This window comes from Mustela erminea, chromosome 5, assembly GCF_009829155.1.
Source record: "Mustela erminea isolate mMusErm1 chromosome 5, mMusErm1.Pri, whole genome shotgun sequence".
Taxonomy (NCBI): Eukaryota; Metazoa; Chordata; class Mammalia; order Carnivora; family Mustelidae; genus Mustela; species Mustela erminea.
Window position 1 is genome coordinate 138,998,539 of NC_045618.1, and position 21,578 is coordinate 139,020,116.

At 39.2% G+C, this 21,578-nt stretch overlaps 1 protein-coding gene, 1 non-coding gene and 1 pseudogene across 5 annotated transcripts in view; 1 reads left to right on the forward strand and 2 right to left on the reverse strand.

Annotated features, from left to right (window-relative positions):
* The window catches only part of ATG2B (autophagy related 2B), a 75,140-nt gene that overhangs the window by 33,022 nt on the left and 20,540 nt on the right, over window positions 1-21,578 (reverse strand). For 2 of the 4 annotated variants that reach the window (XM_032345198.1, XM_032345196.1), the window contains exons 7-18: window positions 18,759-18,855; window positions 18,338-18,523; window positions 17,174-17,328; window positions 16,977-17,082; window positions 15,127-15,388; window positions 13,037-13,187; window positions 12,212-12,304; window positions 11,896-12,084; window positions 9,750-10,023; window positions 7,728-7,830; window positions 5,746-5,938; window positions 5,353-5,495 (exon numbers count right to left, since the gene is read on the reverse strand). In XM_032345198.1, coding sequence (XP_032201089.1) covers window positions 5,353-5,495; window positions 5,746-5,938; window positions 7,728-7,830; window positions 9,750-10,023; window positions 11,896-12,084; window positions 12,212-12,304; window positions 13,037-13,187; window positions 15,127-15,388; window positions 16,977-17,082; window positions 17,174-17,328; window positions 18,338-18,523; window positions 18,759-18,855 — 1,952 coding nt within the window. Of the gene's footprint in view, window positions 1-5,352; window positions 5,496-5,745; window positions 5,939-7,727; window positions 7,831-9,749; window positions 10,024-11,895; window positions 12,085-12,211; window positions 12,305-13,036; window positions 13,188-15,126; window positions 15,389-16,976; window positions 17,083-17,173; window positions 17,329-18,337; window positions 18,524-18,758; window positions 18,856-19,038; window positions 19,151-21,578 lie in introns of those variants that run through there. The other 2 variants (XM_032345199.1, XM_032345197.1) reach the window with 2 other exon arrangements.
* On the reverse strand, window positions 9,378-9,541 carry LOC116592280. The gene has a single exon (XR_004286443.1). It is a non-coding gene; the product is annotated as a U1 spliceosomal RNA (small nuclear RNA).
* Window positions 11,292-11,463, forward strand: LOC116592061 (annotated as a pseudogene).

Consider the following 21,578-nt stretch of genomic DNA (forward strand, 5'->3'; position numbering starts at 1 on the left):
CGCACCCGCCCCCATCCCGCCCAGCACCCCCCCTCCCCTTGCCCCGCCAATCCCATGGGGCAGGAGGAAGAATCATTACTCTCACTTCACACTGAAGAGGAGAAACTGCCTCCTAAAGGTTAAGTGCCTTACCCAAGGTCACAATTTGTGGGAGGACCAGGGCCACAGCCCAGATCCTGCCCAGCTCCCAATTCAGCTCTCCTCATGACTCACTGTTCCTAGGGATAACTCCTTTCTCTCTCTCCCACAGAAAGCACCACTTCCCTGGGAAGTGGGCATGGACTAAGAATGCATCCGAAATAGGAACAAAGACAGGAAACCCTCTACTTGCTGCACAGCCAAGTCAATCCTGGTGGCTAACGGGTGATACACCTCAAGCTAGACTACCAGCACATCCTACTTTTTCAAAGAAATAGCTGTCACTACTCAGATGCCCTCCTGCTCCTATCCCCCCGCCCCCCATTATCAGCCCTGCTCTAACATTTCTATTAATACTCAGACTTCACAATGTCCTCTCTGAAGCCTGCTGTTAAGATCTGGACCCACAGTGAATCCTTCACATACGTAACTCAATCATGGAGGCTGTAACAGTATTTTCTTGCTTCCCTTCCAAGACTGTAGCCTCTCAGAGAAAGGGCCTTAGGTCTTGGTCAGCTTTAAATGTGCCTAGCACAGTGGCTGTCACGTAGCAGGCACTGAGGGTTTGCAGCTGAGAGGACCATGGATGACTCGCATGGCAGGACTGCCAAAGGCACAGCCTCATGGTAAAGCCTAGTGTGAATACCAGTCAACGTGCCAAGCGATGACATAGGCCTGGCCCTTCCTGTGAGAAGCCACTTGTCTAGGAACTTGTCTAGGAACTTCCTGGGCCAATTCCTAAGCTTAGAAAGTATAAACCAGGACTGAGTACCGTGACTCTCAGTAGGCTGAAATCCCCACCCCAAAAGCTCTCCATTTGGAACCATCCGTAGGTGAAGAACACCAGGGATAAAGGGCAGAAATAGGTCTCACCTCAGACACAACACAGATAGCTACACCCCAGACTATGGTACTCACTGGCTCACTGCTTCTTGGGTATATTGCTCATAGGACAAAGAAACAAGAGTCTAAACCCAATCTTACTCTAAACCCCTTTGTAAATAATGAAGATATAAAATGAAGAATTTTCTCAGAAAATGCCCTTCCCTAAGTTTATTCCTTAAACCATTCTCTTATCTTCATAGGTTAGAGAAACTAGGACTTTATGCTAAAACCTGGAGTTCTTAAATGTAAGCGTTGTATGATTTTGCGTTTTCCTTATTTACATTTTGGTCTAAACACAGTCTTCATATCATTAATCCCATAAAACACTGGATGATGCTTCCAATACCAGAAAGAAAGCACTCAAGATATTTGAGGACAAAGGAACCCCTGGGCGGCTCAGTCAGTTAAGGATCTGACTCTTGATTTTGGCTCAGGTCATAATTTCAAGGTTGTGGAATTGAGCCCTAGGTCGGGTTCCTCACTCAGCAGGGGGTCTGCCTGGGATTCTCTCACTCTTATCTCTCAAATAGATTTTTTTTTTAAAAAGGATATTTAAGGACACATCACCATGATTCTGTGGCTATGAGCCTGAACTGTAACAGACAAAAAATATCTGATTTAACAAAGCTAGTGAAGAGTCTTTTATGTGCTACTCTAAAGGACTTTAACAGAAAAAATCCTCCTGTTTCATGAGACTGTCTATCTGAAAAGAGGCGCCTGGGTGGCTCAGTCAGTTAAGCGGCTGCCTTTAGCTCAGGTCATGATTCCAGGGTCCTGGGATTGAGCCCCACATTAGGCCCCCTGCTTAGCAGAGAGCCTGCTTCTCCCTCTCCCTGCCGCTCTGCTTACTTGTGCTCTCTAGCTCTCTGTCAAATAAATAAATAAAATATTAAATAAATAAATAAATAAAAATAAAAAGAGCCCATAGACCACAGCACTAGAGGACTAAACCAAGATCCTAAAATGTATGAAGTTAAGGCAGAGTTGGTTATATCTCCTCCTCAGAAAGTCTTTTTTTAGTGTATGAAATAAAAATTAAAAATAAATTTTAGAAATTACATAGATAAAAGGTCAGTATTTTGCAAACATTTAGCAAAACTCAACTGGGGTGTGAAGATTAGATAATACAGATTATTAATCGTAATTCAGCCATCAAAATGAGAAAATGATGTATAAGAGTATCCTTGTCCTTGGGAAATACACACTTGAGTGCTCAGGGAGGGGCATCAGGTCAGCAGCTTACTCTCAGATGGTTTGGTGGTACTCTTTGTTCTATACTTGCAATTTTCCTGTAATTCTGAGAATATATGAAAACTTGGAAACACTATTAACTCAAAAAATAAAATATTAATTCAAAATAAAAACAGACCTATTCAAAGCCAAATGAGGAACAAAGAATTCACACCCTGAAGAACTTAGATATGCGATTTATATGCCGCACACGGGAAGTACTTCAACATTTATGTAACTGTAGGTACCTAAGAGCCAGAGAAGTGAGCAGAGTAAGGCAGAACAGAAACACTCTTCAACAACCACTACTCAGGGCGCCGGGGTGGCTCAGTAGGTTAAGCCTCTGCCTTCGGCTCAGGTCATGATCTCAGGGTCCTGGGATCGAGCCTGAGTTGGGCTCTCTGCTCAGCGGGGAGCCTGCTTTCCCCGCTCTCTCTACCTGCCTCTCTGCCTACTTGTGATCTATCTCTGTCAAATAAATACATAAAATCTCGGGGCACCCGGGTGGCTCAGTGGGTTAAAGCCTCTGCCTTCGGCTCAGGTCATGATCCCAGGATCCTGGGATCGAGCCCCGCATCGGGTTCCCTGCTCAGCGGGGAGCCTGCTTCCCTCTCTCTCTCTCTCTCTGCCTGCCTCTCTGCCTACTTGTGATCTCTGTCAAATAAATGAAATCTTTAAAAAAAAAAAAATACATAAAATCTCCAAAAAAAAAAAAAAAAACCCCACTATTTAACCAACTCTGCAGAAGAACAGATAACTCGCTTGTTAACCAGATTTGAGCGATCAACGCCCCCCCCCCCACCGCGCCTCCCGCCACCATACTGACGGGCATCCCCCATATGCTAACCACTGGATCTTCGGGATGAGGCTCCAGCACACCGAAGAGTCTGCTCCTGTCGGCTGAGCTCTACGTTCTGTATGTTCACCAACTGCCAACTGTATTTGGCCTCAAATGTGCTCATCTCACCTATATTTATCATTGTTAGCGTACTATTGAGTTAAAGTATACCTAACAGATGACTTAAATATATAGACTAAGGCGGAAAAAATCTTAAAAACCCAGAAGGATTTTACACTCAGATTCCTTTGAAACTATTCAGTAACTGAAAACTGTAGACAAAACCGTGTATTATGTAAAACTTCCATCTGTGGCTCATATTAAAAGGAAGAAAAGAAAGGCCTTGTCTTGTATCTTAAACAGAAATTATAAATGAACATATTTGTAAACTGAATGTTTAAGGTGCATGTTTCTGTTCTGATTTCCCAAATCTAACCAACCTGCTCAAGCAAATGCAAAAAGAGAAAGAAACCAATTAAGCTCTTCTGACCGCTAGATTAGGTCCTGAACTAGTTTCATTTTGCTCAGTCTTAGCCTTGCACCGTTTGTCAACTCTTGGTAGATATTCCTAACTATAAGAGAAGAACGGTCTAGGGGTCAGTAGTTTCTAAACGTTAGATCAAGTGTAACAGCTAAAAACAAAAATAAAAACAGTAAAAGCCTCTGATACAAATTTATAAATCATAGGCTTCTACTTACACACATTATGTATAACATAAAACAAATATAAAAATATAAACTTTAAAGACTGTAGGGGTGCCTGGGTGGCATAGTTAAGCCGTCAACTCTTGGTTTTGGCTCAGATTGTGATCTCAGGGTCATAAGATCAAGGCCTGCCATGTCGGGCTCCGCACTCAGCACGGTGTCTGCCTGAGATTCTTTCTCCCTCTTGCACTTTTGCACATGCTCTCTAAGATAAATTGTTAAAAAAAAAGATTTTTTTTAAGGTTAAAGAGAAGAACTAGCATTTTCTTCCTACATCTCATATGGACAATCCTGTGAAACTCATCATCAAGACGACTAAAAGCAGATCTTTCGGGAACTTAATTTTCTGATTCTAAGACCAATAATCCTGGTCACTAATAAGCAATAAGGAGATCCAGAGCTTACTATGAACAGTTAAGGAATAAAGGGCCAGGATATCTGATATCAAGAAAGCATACAGCAGAAACAACAGTACAGCTTCTCAAGACTGACAGAAGCGAGAAGCCCGTCTCACCTAGGAGAAGCTAGTGATGACTGACACTAAGAACATCTTTCTTCTAGAAGAGCACATGACCATCTTTCAGGTGTGCTATAGAAGTGATTCCTCCAGTGGATGGGAAGGAGGACTGTAACAGAGGACTACTGAGTGCTCACTGTTTGCCAGGCGCTGTTCTCCAAACTTCTCCAGTGCCGTATCATCTAATGCTCCGAACAACCCTCTGAGACAGGTTCAAGTATCATCTACATTTTACACATGAGGAAACTAAGCTCAGGTCGGGTCCGCTGTGAAGGAATTCAGAGTCTAGGCTCTTTTAACTCTAGAATGCTATTTATTTCAACATATTTGCTTTGTATGTATATTTAAGGATATTTGCAATCAATTTAAATTGTGTTATACAAGTTGACAAGCCTGAGTTTTATAATTCTAGGAAGATGTTTTTTGAAACTCTGAAAAAAGGATGTTCCTTGTAACAGACTGTAGGATTCTGATTTTACCCCGGCACCTGCTGGCCCTCCATACAGGGGTCTCCAAACTCTTTTCATGTCACTGCACACATGGAAGACATTTGCCCAGAACTCTATGGTAAGCTGGCGGACAGCAAATAGCCAACAAAGGTGGAAGGAATAAACATCACGTAGAAGTAACCTAGTTACTAGACACACTGGTTAGGAAACTCTGCTATTACAACAGCCCACAGCAACAGTTACCCGTTTTGTAATCAACACCACACGAAGTACCCAGAGATGATAGATAACATTTAAGCAAGGAAAGAAAAGGGGAACGTGGGGAAATAGGGAGGCGGTTAGGCAGAAAAGTCCAATCCCAAAGACTCAACTAAATGTACTGAAACTGGGGCGCCTGGGTGGCTCACCGGGGTAAGCCTCTGCCTTCGGCTCAGGTCATGATCTCAGGGTCCTGGGATCCAGCCCCATGTCAGGCTCTCTGCTCAGCAGGGAGCCTGCTTCCCCCCCTCTCTGCCTGCCTACCTGTAATCTCTCTCTGTGTCAAATAAATAAATAAAATCTTAAAAAAAAAAAAATGTGTTGAAACTCACCTATTATAAAGCTTCTCATAAAAGCGTTTATTAGGTAGTGTTATATGAACGTTGGGTAATGTAAGTTCCAGCACGTAGTGAGAATTGCTGATTGCTTTATCCTGAAACTCTGTCATTTCCACAGGGTCTCCTGGCATCACCATCTAAAATATAAGAGTTCAGTGCAAAAAAAGCATCAAATAACCATTTCATGTTTAAAGTAATAGTAGCATTTTCTTGCCTAAACAGATAAACAAGCATGTAACTTTTAACCAGGGAAGAAAAAAAAAATTACTGTTCAGCCTTAGAGTTAAGAGCCTAGCACAGTATACCAAATGCTTCTTCAAAAACAAAGAATGAAAAGGACTGCTGTACGGTAAAGGACAACCCCTTCGTTGCTCACTCGCATTTTACCTGCTCATTTTCAAACATGACTCTCCGCGACGAGAAGGGAGATGGGGCTGGTCTTCGCAGATCACAAACATCCTTCAGGGAATGAGCACCTCCCTCCTCCTCCTCCTGATAGCGGCCATCACTCTCCTCTTCCTCAGCTGCTATTCTCTCCAAAATGGAATGCACAGCTGGCGGGTTTAATTTCAGTACAATTCTGACAGCAGAGACAATTTAAGAGGTCAAGGTCTCAGTGTGAACAGCAAGGCTTTAACCTTTCTGCACTGATACAAAGACCACTGATGATAGGACGCAGCTTCTCTACAAAGTCTAGGTCTCATGTAACCACTTCTGAGTGTGCTGTAAACTTCAAAATGTAGAATGGATGAAACAAATAAAAGAAGGGCATTCATATTTCATACTTTGCTAACTGAAAATCTGACCTTGTGAGGACAGTTATCTTTCAATTTCACTAACAGCTGGCAAATTTGACCTAAGAATTCTATCTATTTTCCTGAAACCAAATGCTTCTGGGGTCTGTTCTGCTATGACAGAGTATTAAACATCTAAGAGAACTTCTGCCATAGAAATTTTTCAAATGGAAAAGAGACTGATAAGAGAACAACTGAGAACTGCAAACAATGAAGTACCATTTTCCTTCAGGAATTTCAGTAACAAAAGGCTTGCCTTGTTGCACGGAAGACACAAACCTGAAGTAAAGCAGCAGACACCCTGGGCGCCTGATTTCCTGCTCCCCGCGCAGCACTAGCTAAGGCTTTGCCGTCTCCTTCCCAACACTACAGACAGGACGCCTGGTGCCTTCAAAGCGAACCACTGTGGGGCATCTATCGTGGGTTTTTCCCTCAAGTAAGTGCTGCCAGTTGGCTCCCCTTATGAACAATCATGACTGTTTCCTAATTTATAGATATCCTAATGTAACTGTGCTCCAAATTAATCGAAGTAAACCCATTTCTTATGATGAAAACTCAGGCACTGAACTGCTCATTATCAGGCACGTCCTGATCACATTGCTCCTAAGAGCCTGCGAGGTCTGATCCACAGGGGCAGGTAGAAAAAAGGCTGGCAGGGAAAGGGCACAAAAAAAGATTAATTCTCAGGTATTAAATATTTAGTTTTCAATATAATAAAAGTCATTATTTCAAGTAAACTAAGTCCTTTTAAATATATCCAAGCCCACTATCAGGCTATTAATAGTCTTGCTATAATATATAATGAGTAATTAACAAATGTTAATAATAATCTCTTAACAAATATAAATATTACTTTATTAATTCTCCTAAGAAATCCGAAGCGATTCTTGATATCCGCCTGCACACTGGAATCATCTGGCGTAATTTTTTAGATTACCCTGCTGCCCAGGCTCTACCCCAAAATCTCAGGGTGGGGCCCATGATTTGAAAAAGTGCCCCAAAGCAATCGCATACTATAAAATTCACTTGACAACTAACCAAATGATGCATGTAACTCTTCTACTGTAGCTCTGAACTATTTCTTTTAAGTGGTTAATGATTCTTTAGTCCCTCTAATTAAACGGGGTGACCTGAGACCAGGGAACACATTTTATTCCTTCATCTCTCACAGTACTGACAGACACCTTTCATAAAGTAGTACCCTCACTGGATTTGTCAACTTAATTTGTCCAACTCTCTCTGTGTTCTCTCATCAGGGCTGAGTATTTTTAGTTTAAATTGAGTGCCAAAACATCGATTGGATGTACTACAGCAGGGGCACCTGGGTGGTACAATCGGTTAAGCAACCAACTCTTGGTTTCAGTTCAGGTCATGATTCAGGGTCCTGAGATCAAGCCCTGTGTGGGGCTCTTGTTTGGCATGTGCAGTCTGCTTCAGATTCTCTCTCTCCCTTGGCCTCTGCCCCTCCCCCCTACACACATGTTCTCAAAATCTTTAAAAAAAAAAAAAAAGTACCACAGCATTTTTGAAAGGATAATCTCATTAAATATCTATCATATCCACCTGGTTACTCACCGTGGCCAGTCAAAATCATCTGAAGACGCTGTATCTCCATCTACTCCACTAGACACATGGAAAAACTTAACAGACGGTTCTCCTTTATCTTCCTGGAATGACCCTAGTAAAACAAGACTGATTAACTACAGTGCATTTCTTCTCAAGTGCTTAAAGATAGCTTCCTCCTAACATAAGCAAAGATCTTCTGAATCAGGGACACAGGGCAACATTAAGTTGCACAGGAAAGGACACAGGGCAACATTAGGTTGCACAGCACTTATTCTTTTGTTCCTATTTCATGGATACATGTGGGGAGACAGAAGGAGCAGATAAAGATGATGTCTTCTGTTCAAACTCCAATTCTTATGTCAGGTACATAATCATGACACACTAAATGCAGCAGTTGCCACGTACTGCCACTGAATGGTTATTCTACATCAAAGTTTATGCAATTATAGGAACATAGAGATAATAACTATATTTCTTAAATGTCTTGTACTAAGCACTGGAAGAATTACTTCCACTCACAATAACCCTATGTATGCTTGTCTGTCCATTTCACACAGAATGACTTTCCTCTAGAATAATGTTTCTTCCCACTGTAGATAAGAGAAGATCAGACAACTCCTAAAGTCCATTTCATGAAGTCATCACCATCAAATCAATTATAAATATCTCTAAAGATGCGTAAAACTCAGGACAAGGGAAAAAGTACTTTGCAGCCTATCCCCTGAGATGGAGAAGCAGGATATGGTGGCAGGGGAGCTTGCGGTTAGAAGGGTATAGTGGCAGGGTCCCTGGGTGGCTCAGTGGGTTAAGCGTCTGCCTTCACTTGGGTCATGATCTCAGGGTCCTGGGATCGAGCCCCACGTCGGGCTCTCTGCTCAGCAGGGAGCCTGCTTCCCCCTTCTCACTATGCCTGTCTCTCTGCCTATCTATGATCTCTGTCTGTCAAATAAATAAATAAAATATTAAAAAAAAAAAAAAAAGAAGGGTATAGTGGCAGAGGCAAGCTGATTTGGAACGACAGAATGAAATGTCAGAATCTTCCAGAGTTCCACATAGACCTGGTTTACCCTAAGTCAATATATATTCTGTCAGATGACAAAAGTAAATACAGAAAAGCTGTCAACAGGCTTTACAAAGAAAAATCAACAGAGATTAGTATGATGACTGAAACCTCAAGTGTGAGACTTTGGTTTGAATCTTGATTCTGCCATTTACTACCACGTGGTCTTGGAAGGTACCTCTTCTTAAGTCTATGGATTCCTCACTTATAAAGGATAAAAATAACTGGAAATAAGTCTAACATAACCATGATGACGAAAGAAAACCAGTAACACATGTGAAATGCTTGGTACAGTACCTAACACAGAGTGGAACTCAAGAAATTCTGGTTACTTTCAGCCCTACAACAAGTAAGGAGTCAGGTGGCAATAAAATTGTAAGCTAAAGGGGCATCTGGGTGGCTCAGTCAGTGAAGTGTCTGCTTTTGGCTTGGGTTGTGATCTCAGGGTCCTGGGATGGAGCCCTGTGTCAGGGTCCCTGCTCAGCAGAAAGCCTACTTCTCCCTCTCCCTCTAGCCTCTGCCCCTGTTCGTGCTCCCCCCACCCCAAATAAAATGTTTAAAAAAAAAAAAAAAAAGGTAAGAAATTTTTTTTTTTTTTTTAGGGAAAAGCACGAACGCAATCCCCCACTACCACAAATCATGTAGTCAAGTTTCCCACATTTGGGAAAATCGCAGGGGTCAGCACATCCAGAGTGCAATGGACAAGCCTCACCGTGGGAAAACCACCTTTGTGATCATGGTATCTCCCCTGCCACGTAATTTCTGAAAGTAAGTATTTTAATAGAGTAAATAATCATGCTTAGCAACTTTTTAAAAAATTAATTCTATCACATATTGGTATACAATACTAGAAAAAAGTCATTTCTCTTGCTTTCTAACAGTGTCTATATTGGGGGCTGCCATAGAATTTTTCATGTTTCCTTGAGCAGCAGTTGCTTGTTTCTGCTCTGGCTCTGCAGAGTCCATCTTACCCACTAGTTCTCTAAAGGTAAGTTCCAATTTAATTTGTTCCGGGGTTGATCCTCCTATAAATTCAGTCTTAAATTCTAGATCTGTGAATGCTAAATGAAGGATCTCCTTCTGAAGTGACTTCTTAAACCACGGCCCTCTTTCTTGATCTGACCGAAGATCAGGTATTGGGAAGCGAACGGAAAGGTTTAACGCCGGTGTGGCAACTTGTACTGATATCCGACAATTTGGAGGATTATGTGAATCATCCAGAAATACTTCAGTAAAAGCCTTGTGCTAAAACACAAAATATCAAAAATATGCCAAAACATCAAGTTAGATGAACATAAATGACATGGATATTCAACATTACAATATACATAATCATATCTACTCTTCATTCAGTATAATGCATTAAAATATAACTCAAATTAAGTACTACCATATTAATTTAGTGTAATGAAATTTTATAATGCAATAGTTATTGATAAAACTTCAAATAACTGGCAAAAGTTAAACCAAGTAAGTCAAAGTCAATCAATCAAAATAAAAACAAACAAAGTGAAGACACAGGCACTATAGATATGCACATTTTACTATAGACTAAAAAAACAACAGCATGTAAATTAGGTTACAATAAATCCAATACAGTTAAAAATCAATTCAACTTTCAATCTGAAGGCTTTATCTACCAACATGCTACTTTAAAGACTTGATGGGAAATAAGATAGATTATGCCAAATGCCAGGGCCCATCCCCAACTTAAACTTTAGATTTCCAGGACTAAGCCTAGAGCCTGGCACAGCCTAAGTTCTAAATATTCACCAAGTGACTAACTCTGCTCCCATCCAACCCAAGGGTATGAGCCCATCAAACGACCCTTAGAAACCAAGACACATATGCACCCTCTACTCAAAGCCATGTTGCAACAAAAGGGTCAAAGAACATGCCCTTCAAATACAAGTCTATTTCTGTTTGGGGGGAGTTTGTTTTGTTTTTCTAAAATGTACTGAAGCTTATAAAGCTTTAGCCCAGAGTACACTACAGGTGGTAACACTCTTTCATGAATCAGTGTCTAACCTCCTGGATTAGGGAATTCCTTTCTTATCCTGGACTGGGAGTTTCAGCACACCTGTTCTTTCTCTCCCCTCTTGGACTCCATAATACCATCCCCCACTCTTCAGCAAAAATAACCCAAGAGACTAACCATCATCCCAGTACATCTATGGCTAACAGCATGTATGCATGCTAGCCCCACAGAACTTGAAATATAAGTAACTGATGACAACAAAAAATAAAGAATGTGATTTAATGTGAAGACCTACCACTAATTAAGGGGGAAACAAGTAAGTAGAAAAATAGCTCTTCCATTTTCTTTTAACCAAAGTTCTGTCTGTTCCTGGTCTAAGAACCGCCCCCCACCGCCCAATTCCAGCCCAAAATTCCTAACAGATCTCTTGCATATCTGACAATAGACAGAGACACCATGCAGTAGACAGATCTAAATGTGATGCTCGATAACACAACGGCATACATTATGTTCCCACTTTCAAAAGTGTACCTTAAGCTTTGCGCAGTGGCAGTATCGTAGCCAATGAGGTTTATCCGAGGCGCGATTATTGCTAATTCAAAAGTGTACCTTACAATATAGGGGCTACATTTTATAGGTAGACCAGGTAGTTGACTGAATGTCTGAATAAATTTTGTGCAGATACTGTAATTGTAATTTATAAAATTCAGATATACAGAGAGAGGGAAAGGAAATCTAATTCTACACTCTAACATAATCAATGCTACCAACTGGTATATTTCTATCCATTCTTTCACTCTACCTCAGTTCTATTTACACAGTTGTGACAAAAGTTTATGTGGAAAAATAGGTTTCACTTTTTCTCTTAATACTTCTTAAGCTTTCTTCATGTTGCTACACCACCTTTATAACCCTCATTCAAAATGGCCACATAAAACTTCACTCAATATTACTACAAAACTTACTCAGCTAGTCTGCCATCCAGACATAAAAGTCTCCATCTTTTCATTATGAACAATGCTGTTTTAATACTATATGCTATTTAATCTATTGAGAATACTTAAATTCAGAAATGATCCTACTAAGCCCATTAGCAAGCTATACTTGGGATTAGTATTTGTAATGTTCTGAATACTTACGAGACTAATATGTTTATTGTATGAAGTATACATGTGCGAAGCCATCATCTCTACTGTGGTAAGCTTCTGTGGTTGGAGCAAGGAATTTAACCTGTCCACAATACTGATATCCAGCTCACAAAACACAGGATTTAACTTAATCTGTAATTCTGCCTTCTGAGGAACAGAACTTAGTCTTGCTTGATTACCCTTTAAAAAAAGAAAAAGGAAAACATTAACATGATCACTACTACAAGATTAAGTGGCAACAGTATGACTGTCACAATATGTATCAAATGAAAATTTACAGGTGGCAGCACAAAATAAGGCTTCTTACCTGGGGTCCTTTATTCTCAGAATGCTTATAATGAAGCTGAAGGCACATAGGGGGATGGGAATCCGCTCGTTCTTTGGAATGGAACATTAAAAGCTTACAAACAAGGACAGAAATAAGTTAATTGTAAGATCTTAAACTATAATTCATCCCACGAATTAACAGAGATGCTAATGGTGTAAAGACTTTTTTGAAATCAGGAAAGCTGATTTTACATTTCATTTTGGTCATTCACAAGCAATGTAAATCTTAGACAAGTTAATTTCTGTGATACTTAGTATCTCATCTGCAGAACGTAATGAGAATTCAAGTGAATTAATGCCTAAGAAAGTAATCTGAAAATAAAATAATGTACAAGGGCAAAGTAACAGCAATAAATGTTATCTTGATAGCTTTGGAAAGTTTCTCTAGCACACACTTCTAGAATTGGAAAAAAATCAGACTAATAATAAATGAACAAAATACATTTTGCTTGTCCTTGAACAGTGCTTATTAACACACTATGGGTATTCAGTACTTAACAGACTTCTTCTGAAGATAATAGTGCCTAGAAAGTTAGTGAAATAAAGTCAAATGTCCCATTACCTGTCTGCTGCTCTAAAACAAGTCAACTCTAAAAATTCTAAGACTCTTATAATGACCTTGAATGCCATACTTTAAAATGTTTCAACAAAACACACATGCGTGCACACGCACACACGCACACTTCCTTCCTCTGTGACTTCCTATACTTTTTTTTTTTAAATAAAATCAGTGCTATAAATACAACCCTATAAAAGCAAGGCAGATTTAAAGAATAATCCTAAAGACAAAGTATCTAGCATTTACCTCTGTGTAGTGAGGAGGAACAGAATGAGAATCAGTTGGAAACAGGCACTCCAAGAGTTCCATTTGCCCAAGGGACATATCAGTACTAAAATATCGGGAAGTTGGTCTCTGTCTTTGTTCATAGGACACTTTCATGCCAGTTCCTATAAATCTATTACAGAAAATGAAGCATTTAAGAGTATACCTCTAGGTTAACCAATGTGTCAAAGAATAGTACACGTCACAATAGGTGGATAATCGTGCTTTATTAACACAAGTTCAAGTTGTTAGCAATAACTAACATACCTAAGTGTATTAACCAGAAAGAGTGCTTCAAACTGCCCATTCCCTGACATTAAGAAAACAGTGTCTGAAAGGAAATTATCCAGAATGTATTTATTTCCCAACAATGCCTTCCCTTCTTTGACACTTTAAGTTTACACTGCAGTAAAGGAAAAAAAAAAAAAAAACTTTCAAATCTGTAAAATATATGTAATAGATTCTTAAAATTACTTAAAAGCCTCATGCGGGGCACCTGGGTGGCTCAGTAGGCTAAGCCTCTGCCTTCGGCTCAGGTCATGATCTCAAGGTCCTGGGATCCAGCCCCACATCGGGCTCTCTGCTCAGTAGGGAGCCCGCTTCCTCTTCTCTCTCTGCCTGCCTCTCTGCCTACTTGTGATCTCTCTCTCTGTCAAATAAATAAATAAAATCTTAAAAAAAAATAAAAAAATAAAAGCCTCATGCAATATTTCAAAACCTTCAGTCAGTGGACCTCAAGTGAAAGTCATCTTCCTGTTTTTGTTGCTTTTGTTGTATTTCCTACTGGCAGACATTTGAAACCTTGTCAAATGTTTTTACAGTTTAATTACAAATACTATGGTCCTAGCTTGCAGAGTTTCTTCAGCTAGATATAAAAACTACTCTGTGGATTAATTTTAACACTTCAAAAAACAAAACAAAACAAAACAAAATCAAAAGGTCAAACTTTTCTTAAAATACTAATGTATGTGCCTAAACCATTAACATAAAATATAATCAAAAGAAACTTTCATATTAACATGAGCATATTAATATTATACATATTAATAATATTGATAATATTATACTTACAAATTTAATTATCTCTTCATCTATTAGGACTCAAACCATGAAAGAATATTAATAATATTATACTTACATATTAATAATATTATACTTACAAATAATATTAATAATATTATACTTAAAATTTAATTATCTCTTCATCTATTAGGACTCAAACCATGAAAGAATCACTGGCTATGTGGGCAGCTTTCTTTTTTTTTAAATAAAATTTTGTTGTTGTTGTTTTTAAATAGGCTCCATACCCAGCATGGAGCCCAATTTGGGACTTGAACTCACAACCCTGAGATCAAGACCTCAGCTGAGATCAAGAGCTGGACATAACCCACTTAGCCACCCAGATGCCCCCAGATGGCTTTAACTTCTTAAAGCAGAAACTGAAAATACAGCCTCCAGGCTCAGGATCAGCCTTGGTACACTCTCCCACCCCCAGGCAGTGGCATGGGAGTCATGTTGTGTCCATGTCCCTTCTCATGAGCCCACTCCACTCTCAGCACCACTGCCATCTCTGCTGAGCCAGTGACAAAAATAACTATTTTTTTATTATAATGGTGCCAATATTTTAACTGGCAAAATATAGCCAAAAAACTTGTCAAGGGTGCCTGGTTGGCTCTGTAGGTTAAGCGTCTGACTTTAGCTCAGGTCATGAACCTGGGGTCCTAAGATCGCGTCCCAGCTTTGGGCTCCCAGCTCAGCATGGAGTCTGCTTCTCCCTCTGCCTCCACTTCCTGCTCATTTCTCATGTGTGTGCTTTTTTTAAAAAAAAAAATCTTAAAAATTGTCAAGAGCAGAGAAAACTCCAGATTATCTCATCTTACATGCAAATAGTTTTACATGCCAAGTAACCTGAGTAAGAGATTCTATGGTAAACATTTTTGTAGCACTGCAAGAAAACCTCACTTATTCCCTCATTTACAAATAAAATGTGAATCAAAAAAAGAAATAGGCAGATAAAAAAGCACCCATACGGTTCTTTTTCAAGCATCATTAATAAACATGAGAGAATTTACCTAAGGTGATCGTGTTTGCAAGCTTCTGCAAATACTGTTCGAAAAGACTTAAAATCATCTGTTGAAAACCTTGCTGGGTCAATCTTTTCTATACAGGTAAAGAAAGCTATTGCCAAAGGTGTCAGTGGATTAAGGTTCAATGACGTTTCAGGTGGTGATAAAGGATCAATGTGAAGCACGGAAATGGAAAAGGTTCCCACAGCTAGTCTGAAAATAAGTTCAGGCCTGGATTCATCCACTGAAACAGATCTAGATGGAAGAGCTGAAACACATAGGTTAAAATTATAGACATAACATTTAATACTTAAAAACTATACATTACATCAAAATTATAAAAAAAAATTACTCAAGTGTTAGTTTTAAAAAGCAGGTGATCACAGAACAGTCTGAATGATATTTGATATTAAACAAGTAAGATAAATTGTTATCTTTCTACATTTGATATCCAGGGTTCTTGATACCTGAAGTGTCAAAAAGAAACATATGAACAAACGTTTTTGCATTAATAAAACTGATTGGAAAAGTCAGAGATTAACCCAAAAGCTGCTCACCAAATTTTCCTTTAAGCCCTTGTGTCTGTTCAATTAAATTTTGCAGAGAAGAAGCAGGGAAATACAATCAAAATCACAGTGAGATACCATCTCACACCAGTCAGAATGGCTGAAATTAGCCAGTCAGGAAACGACAGGTGTTGGCAAGGATGCAGAGAAAGGGGAACCCTCCTACACTGTTGGTGGGAAAGCAAGCTGGTGCATCCACTCTGGCAAACAGTACAGAGGTTCCTCAAAAAGTTGCAAATAGAGCTACCCTATGACCCAGCAATTACACTACTAGGTATTTACCCTAAAGATACAAATGCAGAGATCCGAAGGGGCACGTGCACCCGAATGTTTCTAGCAGCAATGTCCACAATAGCCAAACTATGGAAAGAACCTAGATGTCCATCAACAGATGAATGGATCAAGAAGATGTGGTGTATATCTATAATGGAATATTATGCACTCCTTAAAAAGAAATGAAATCTTGCCATTTGCAATGACGTGGATGGAACTAGAGGGTATTATGCTGAGTGAAATAAGTCAATCAGAGAAAGACAATTATCATATGATCTCTCTGATAAGAGAAATTTGAGAAACAAGACAGAAGATCATAGGGGAAGGGAGGGGAAAATGAAACAAGATGGGACCAAGGATGGAGACAAACCATTAAGAGACTCTTAATCTCAGGAAACAAACTGACGGTTGCTGGAAGGGAGGGCGGTGAGAGTGATAAAGAGGCTGGGTGATGGACACTGGGGAGGGTATGTGCCATGGTGAGCTCTGTGACTTGTGCAGGACTGATGATACACAAACCTATACCCCTGACACAAATAATACATAATATATTAAAATAAAAAATAATTTTAAAAAATTTTTGCGAAGAAGAGGCCTGAGGTTCTTTTTCAAGGAAAATGTAAACAATGGAACAAGTACTGATGGTTGATTTAGACTCCTGAACTGCAGTAATAACATGAAACTTGCAGTGCACTTTTTACTAAAGATATTTAAATACACAAAGACTACCGTGAATGGGCAACTATTTTGATACTTCATGGTGAGTTGTTCAACTATGCTTCACATTTTCTTTCTAAACTTTATTAAATGGTCTAGATCAAAAAAAAAAAAAAAAATACATGAAGGGAAAGAAAAGCAGCAATAGAAGGCATTTTCTAGAAACAAGCAATTTGTTTTGATTTTTCATTTTTTTAAAATTCCAGTGGAAATTATGGGGTAAAGAAATTATGGGGTAATTATGGGGTAAATTATGGGAAATTATGGGGTAAGACCCCATAAGGGTCTTACACTACTTACAAGTCTTCTGTAAATTTGGTGGGTGAACTAGGTTGGACGGCAATGTGGACCCTCTTACTGGCTGTTCTTTATGAGGTTCAAGGAAATCTCCCCATGTTGGCTGAAGCTGTAAAAGAATTTTTTTAAATCACATGATTATGAAGTATAGAATTTCAGAAGCCACTTTTCAAGAATAGAACAGAATTGAAATACTTTACCACAGTAGCACTTAATGGAGATCCTGCTGGAGTATTTGTGTATGTACTAGTTAATGATAACTCAAGGTCCATATTTGGAGGGTCTCCCAGTGGTGGAAGAGAAGAGAGACTATGGGACATGTCCATATCGGCCATGGAGAAGAAAACTTCTTCTTCTAGACAGAATTAAACCTTGTCAGTTGTATAATTCATGTCTTTAAAGTAAGTTAACATACATTAATAGAGTATTCTCCAGATTCTCTGAAGTACACTGATGCCCTACAATTGACATTACTTCTGATGGGGTAATTTGTGAGGATCCAAGATATAAATGGCATAGTAAAAATGCTCAACCAAATACAAGTTAACAAAGTTTATGTTCTCCTATCAGTGAACCTGTTTTTTGTTTGTTTAACATAAGATTCTCAGAACTACACAGTGTATTTTTAAGAGTCATATGACAATTTAGAAGTTAAAATCCAACTTTAAAATAGTACAAACATCTCGCAATCTCTGGTTTCATATAAATACAGCATTTTTAAATAAAAAAAAAAAAAGAAACACCTGAATGTATTAGTTTAGAATTCTGTTTACATTTCACTCTTTCTGGAAGTTGTTTTACCCTCATGCAAATGAAGTTTGTTATGACCAAAATTTCTTGAGTAGACTTTAATTTTTTAGTTTTTAACTTATTTAGTTCAATTTAATTCTGTACTTAAATGGATTCTGACTAAGGTATCATGCTAAACATTCCAAAACACCTGTAAAAATGCAAAGTAAACTTGATAAAGACCCTATTTACATGTAACTGATGGAAGAGTAGGAAAAAAAGGGTTCCATTTAAGAGCATCTGTCAATCATTATACAGGTATGTAAGAATTTGACAAAATGAGTAATTACCCACAATTTATCTTTTGTGTAAGTCTACATTTTTGTAAACTGTCCTTAGAATTAAAAAAAAGAAAAGTCACAATTTACAAAATGAGATTACACAATCAAAAAAGGATAAGTGAGCCAGTGCATCACTGTAACGCTATGGTTAGATCAACTTACAAATTTAAACCTTCTTAGAGCTCCAATCTTTTGTTCTTTCATTACTAAACTCATTTCACCACAGCCAAATTAGGCTTGCTTTGCTCTATGTTGACAACATAGGAATCTCGTGTCAACGCTTCAGTTGCTTACCACGGCTAGAAGGTGTACGAGCAGATTCTGTCTCATAAAAGCTTTGCTCTGAAGATACACCTGCTGAGAGGGAATCTTTTCTCAAATAATACCGGTTTAATTCCATCTGAATTCGATATTCGTCTTCTTGCTGCATGGGTCGGTTTTTTCTATCTTTATTAGCTAACCCTATTTTGCTAGAATTTTCTACAAGTACAGAAAGGAGAGGAAAACAGTAATTAAATTTGGAAGTAATCGATCATCTCTCTCCCAAAACCACTTGTCCGATACCAACAGCAACGTCATGGCCCAGTCAAGCAGAACTACCACTATTTAATATTAATCAGAGCTCTGTAGTAGCTTTAAGCGACTAGCTAGGAATCACAGAATCTGAAAAGTTTTAAATAAAAATAACAACAGCGTTGCCTATTGTCATACTTGCCTGGTCCAGCAATAGCTGCTAACATATCCAATAGCAAGTGCACCTGCCTTGGTGACAGGAAGAGATGAATAGACTCTATCTGTCCATCAATATCCAACTTCAAAAAAAAAAAAAAAAAAAGCCATTCAGGATAAACACTCTTTAAAACCTCGTCAGCACAAATCCCATATACTTTCACGCACTGAGAGGAACACTCATTCCTCAGTCTTAGATTCTGCCACCTAAGATTCCCTCCACTCATTTACACAATCTAAATGAAAAGACTTAAAGGCCACCAAACTGTTGTTCTCAGGGGGAAAAGCCTCCTGCAAAATTCCATGTTGGCAAGTGCAATGTCCTATTTTCATCTCTGAGTCTTCTGAGTATTTCAGGTATTTGAGGGGCTTCAAGCCAGTCACTAGGAAGGCTACGAAGACAGCAACAGCACCGAATTCATTCCCAACAGGATTTCAGACTCAAATCATAATCCTCAAAGCGGGATTCAAACCAAGAGCAAATAAAGCTGGCTTTCCCAAGTTTGCCCATGGATAACGCTCCTAGCACAGCACATGAGGCCCTTCCCTACCAACAGCGTGCCTCTCCGCATGCCCAGGCAGCGTTCCACAAAGCCCACTCTCTGCCGGGCAGGAGAGTGCAAACCACAGCAGAGATGCTCACGCAGTGGGTGCTCATGTGGACTGCCTCGCTCTTTTTCAAGTCTCTGTCCATTTTTCCTGGAAAGAAAAGCCCCAGCCAATCTCATCCTGATTCCTGTGGAATATATATATATATATATATTTTTTTTTATATATATATATATTTACATATATATATATATATTTTTTTTTTTTTTTAAGATTTTATTTATTTGACAGAGATCACAAGTAGGCAGAGGCAGGCAGAGAGAGAGGAGGAAGCAGGCTCCCTGTGGAGCGGAGAACCAGATGTGGGGCTCGATCCCAGGACTCTGGGATCACGACCTGAGCCAAAGGCAGAGGCTTAACCCACTGAGCCACCCAGGTACCCCTGTGGAGTATACTGTAACAAAACAATTACTCTATTTTCTACACCACACAGGGAAAATGGTATCCTCCCCAGGGCAGGGGATTTCCTCTGATTCTAAAAACAAAAAACATTGCATAGTAATGCTGAGAAGCTTCCATGATCTGAGAATATAATATATTCTCCATGAATAACAATCATCATATCACCTTTTTTCTGAGTATTGGGGAACTATGCTTTCATTACATTTCCACTCATTCTAGTAAGACTCCTGTTTTACAGACAAGGACACAGGATCATAAAGATTTGCACAAGGCCATCTACAGACCCAGAGCCAGGATTTTAACCTAGGCTGACCTAGATGGGAAGCCCTAACTCCTCCCATGGTACAGCTCTCCGTGGATTTGTTTTATGGGGCTCCTTGCTGACGGCTGTCATCCCAGACGATGAATCAGCAAGCAGTTTAGGCTGGGGACAGTGGGAGAATCTCTGATTATATGCATATTTAAAAACCGGTTTTTAAATTTCTTAGTATTGAAAACATAATCTCCGACCTTTATTAGGATGGGTGATCAAGAGTTTCACTTCTAATGTTCATAGAAATATTATTTGTACATTCTAAATTTGGCATACAAAGAACAAAGCACCTCTTACTTTCCTCTGGAAATAGAAAAGACAGAACGTAATTTCAGACTCAATATAACATAGTAACTAAACAAAGGTCTATAAATTCAATATATACAGCTCCTCTATTTTTTTACATGATGGAATCCTGAAAGTATATGTTAAAATTGAACATGTGAACAATCCGGCTGACACACAATTTGGAGTGGGTACCGTCTCAGAGAACTAAAAAAAACTTTAAAAAAATTATTTTTTAAGATTTACTTATTTTAGAGAGAGAGGAGGAGCACAGATGCATATACAAGGAGGCAGGGGCAAAAGAAGAGGGAGAGAGATCTCAAATAGACTCTGTATGAGTGTGGAGCCCAACCCAGGGTTCAATCTCACGACCCTGAGATCATGACCTAAGCCAAAATCAAGAGTCGGACACTTAACTGACTGAGCCACTGAGAGGCATCCCCCCAAGAAAATCTTTCATAACATTTTGATCCCACAGTTGAAAAACTTGTGGATCTAATGAACATCAGAAAGACTAAAGATCTGACTCTTGAGTACCCCCAACCAATGCCATCTTTGTCTATACAGCATTAAGTTTCTGGGATTTATGTTTCTCAAAGCTAGTATCTTGTATCAAATATAGTATCTTGTATTTTTCCATTTAGCCTTCATCTGCATTAAGTAAGAACAAAAAGTACTCAAACTCAAGTTACTACACAAAAATTACCATGTAGGCAAGGACGGTAGTATCTCCAAATATCAAACACTGGCTGGCAAATAATGCCATCATGCTCTAATTCCAGATGTTCATTTGTCACCTAGTACACAATGTCCAAAAGTAACACCAAAAGGCACTTATACAAATTAACACATAATGTGCAAGTTTCAGTTTGCACAAAGTTCAATGTACAAATGTTGAGGACTATCTAATTTAATCAAAACAGAACTAGAGAAGTGACTGCCATGGTTCTTCCTTCACGGAGAAATAGCTAATGCGTTCCTGGGAGGCATGGATGTGTTCATTTCCCAAGGATATTAGCACCTCGGGATTCCCTGTAGTGTTAAAACATACCGACAGCTTTCAGGTTATTTTATGAACAGGCTTAAGACCTCACACCCCCTGAGGTAGGACAGAGCAGTAAGCAAAGGAGAGGAAGTAATCAGCAACAGGAAGGCGGGCATTCTGATCATCCCCTTCCTCTGCCTCTAACTGTAGAG